At 44.6% G+C, this 2,943-nt stretch overlaps 1 protein-coding gene across 1 annotated transcript; it reads left to right on the forward strand.

Annotated features, from left to right (window-relative positions):
- Positions 1-247: 247 nt before the first annotated feature.
- LOC147886009 (peroxidase 7-like) lies at positions 248-1,851 on the forward strand. Its single transcript, XM_087396270.1, has 4 exons — positions 248-646; positions 774-962; positions 1,071-1,233; positions 1,451-1,851. The coding sequence occupies exons 1-4, from the start codon at positions 248-250 to the stop codon at positions 1,849-1,851; spliced, it is 1,152 nt and encodes a 383-aa protein (XP_087252396.1).
- Positions 1,852-2,943: the final 1,092 nt, after the last annotated feature.

Raw genomic sequence — 2,943 nt, forward strand, 5'->3', positions numbered from 1 at the left:
TAAGCCCTAGAGTAGAAGGCACAATCGAGAAGGGCTTGAGTTAGTGTACCATGGAATGTGGAACAATGAATCTAAGTTGCAAGAATAAAGGGGTAGAAAGAAGTGGGTTGCACGTAAGGGCCTCTCTCAATTTCACCTGCGCCAATGAAGCCTTGCACGTCCATGCATGTCCTCCCTCCCTTCTATCTAAAAGTCTTTACTTCTTCTCCATGCACACTCTCATGCTGCACTATCGCCATAGCCAACTATGGCTGCTTCTCCTGCCTTCGCCGCAGCCCCTGCAGCTTTTCTCCTCCTCTCTTCCCTCTTCTCCTTCCACCCTCTTCGCTCCTCCTCCCTTCACCTTCCCCACAAATGCAGCCACCCCCCCCCCCACGCCTTCCCAGCATCCTCCCATCTTCCCCTGCATTGCCTCAAGAAGCCACATCCCCCCCACCATAGCCCTGCGGCCTCTTCAAAACCACCCCTCCACAAGCCCAAGAAGGCAACCCGTCCCGCCAGCGACTTCTTGTCCAACGAGTACTACATAAATACTTGCCCCCAGCTCGAATCCATCATTCGGAACAAAGTTATCCAGTGGTTGAAGATAGACATAACGTTGTCAGCAAGCCTTCTTCGGCTGCACTTCCATGACTGCATGGCCACGGTAAGATGTCAAAGACAGCAATGGAAATCCAGGCAATTTCAATGATGTTGCTCCGCGAGCAAAAGCTGTGCGATGGGTGTCATGCTGTTGACGCGCACAAGCGAATACCTGTTGATTTTGCTTACAGGGATGCGATGCTTCTATTCTGTTGACGGACCCCAGAGGACGTTCGACGGAGATGTATTCCGTCTTCAGCAAGGGCCTCCGTGGCTTCGAAGTGGTGGACAATATCAAAAGGGCAGTGGAGAAACAATGCCCTGGAGTTGTGTCCTGTGCAGATATATTGACAACCATCGCCCGTGACGTGGTGCTTGAGGTTCTCTTCTTAACTTTCCTTTTCTTCTTAAACAGCAGAACTCGATCTCTGCTGTTGTTAATGGAGGCCAAGCCAAATCGTTAGCCTCACGATTGTCTCCATGTTCAGACCGGGGGCCCTTTCTGGTTTGTGCCATTCGGGCGAAAAGATGGCCTGCAATCTCGCTTAGAAGACGCTTCCAAAGTTCCACGCCAAGACATGGATGCGAACATGCTCGTGAAAGAATTCGAAGCTCTTGGCCTGAGCGCCGTGGACCTCGCCACTTTGTCCGGTAAAAAGCTTGCCTCCCAACAGCTTTGTGTCAGAATGTCCAACAACATTGCAACAATTGCATATAATTCAAGCTCTACGAGACCATAAGGAAAATTAAGGGAGGGGGCAATCACCTCCCACACGGCTTTAGAGCATCTTCCCCTGCATTGTTGTCTCATAATTATTCTCGTTCAAAGCGTGATCATCTAAATCTCTATAACCCTGCTGTCTGCCAGGAGCTCACACCCTTGGAAGATCACATTGCTTCTCGTTCACCGGAAGCAACGCTGACCCTAGGATAAACGCAACATATGGACGCTTTCTGAAAGAGGAAAGCAAGAAAGGGCCATGGACTGCTGTCTACAACGATCCAATCACCCCATATATAACCGATATGCAATATTACACTAACCTGCAAAACAATATGGGTTTGTTCAGGTCGGACGAGAGCCTGTATTATGACAACGATATCACCCGATCCATGATCGATGCCTTTCTGACGCAGCCAGGCATGTGGGAGTCTCAATTCGCGGTTTCGATGGTGAACATGGGAAACACAGGAGTGCTAGTAGGTCCTCGCCAAGGAGAGATCCGTCGAGTATGCAGTGTGAGCAATTCACATGGACGACGACACTGATTGCCACCCGATGGAATAATTAACAACGGCTCGATCTCTATGAATAAATGATATAGCAGCATACACATTTCTGTCCAACTCACACGATCCGGCCACCTAGCACAGAAGCAGGAGCACAATTTGTAATGAACTCTGTTGAACTTACGTTCTGAGAAATAAACTCCAATTATAGTATTTATACGAAACAACATTGCATATCATAGTTTCCAAGCTACAAGATAATATTTCAGTTATTTTACAGTTAACGCTAACAACAGAATGCCATTCCCACCGGTACCCACCATTATGTTGTTATGTATGATCCTAGGAATCTATCTTTACATTGGGATGTCCAATCTTTGATCTTTCAATTACAATGGCTTCTTCTTGTATAGTTTCGCTTGGTCTCAACCTTCAAAAATACGTAAGAAAAATCATGATTAAAGTAGTATTCTCACTATCCACCTTTAGGTAATTAAACCGTAATTTTCTATTTCAACTTCACAAAAGATCCTTAAAGAACTTATTTCATGGAGGTGAAATTTGCAAGTATCTTTTCCATGCAATTAAGAGATATAACATAATTAGAACCCTTTGAATCCCAATGTGAATGCACACTTCCATTAAAATCCTTAACTGGTCCTTAACTAAGGTTCAGAATAGGCCCTTATAAAATTATCAAAAAAATAGCACACTTATAAATGAGGGGAGGCAAAGGCTATTTAGAAAATTCAAATCTCTTTCTCTCTCAAATATGTAATGGGGCAAGTCACTCTTCAAAGACATGGGGGGTATATTTTGTAATACCCCACAAGGATCAAGAGTGATTGATTATGTGATATAAAGTCCAGATGCAAGATATACTTTAGAATATTTCAAGATTGATGAGGAGACATTAGAGTCCGACCGACCACAAAGCAATGTCACAAGGACTTAATGGGACGAAGTATGATGTAGAAAACCAAGAAATTACTGCACACCCCAGGCTAAGGACAATAAAAAGGTGAGAAAAAGGCTCACATTTCTGAATAGAATTTGGAGGCAGTAATAGCACAATGTCAGATGCCTTATACATTTCAAAACATAAATAAATGCATGAGTTTTTGTGTGTGT

The sequence above is a fragment of the Dipteris shenzhenensis genome, chromosome 25 (genome assembly GCF_047967505.1).
Source record: "Dipteris shenzhenensis isolate YYH24624 ecotype China chromosome 25, Dip_SZ_1.0, whole genome shotgun sequence".
Lineage (NCBI taxonomy): Eukaryota > Viridiplantae > Streptophyta > Polypodiopsida > Gleicheniales > Dipteridaceae > Dipteris > Dipteris shenzhenensis.

Coding starts and splice junctions, on each gene's coding strand:
- LOC147886009 (XM_087396270.1), top strand. CDS start 248: ATGGCTGCTTCTCCTGCCTTCGCCGCAGCCCCTGCAGCTTTTCTCCTC. Junction 647..773: donor TCCATGACTGCATGGCCACG/GTAAGATGTCAA, acceptor TTTTGCTTACAG/GGATGCGATGCTTCTATTCT. Junction 1,234..1,450: donor GGACCTCGCCACTTTGTCCG/GTAAAAAGCTTG, acceptor GCTGTCTGCCAG/GAGCTCACACCCTTGGAAGA.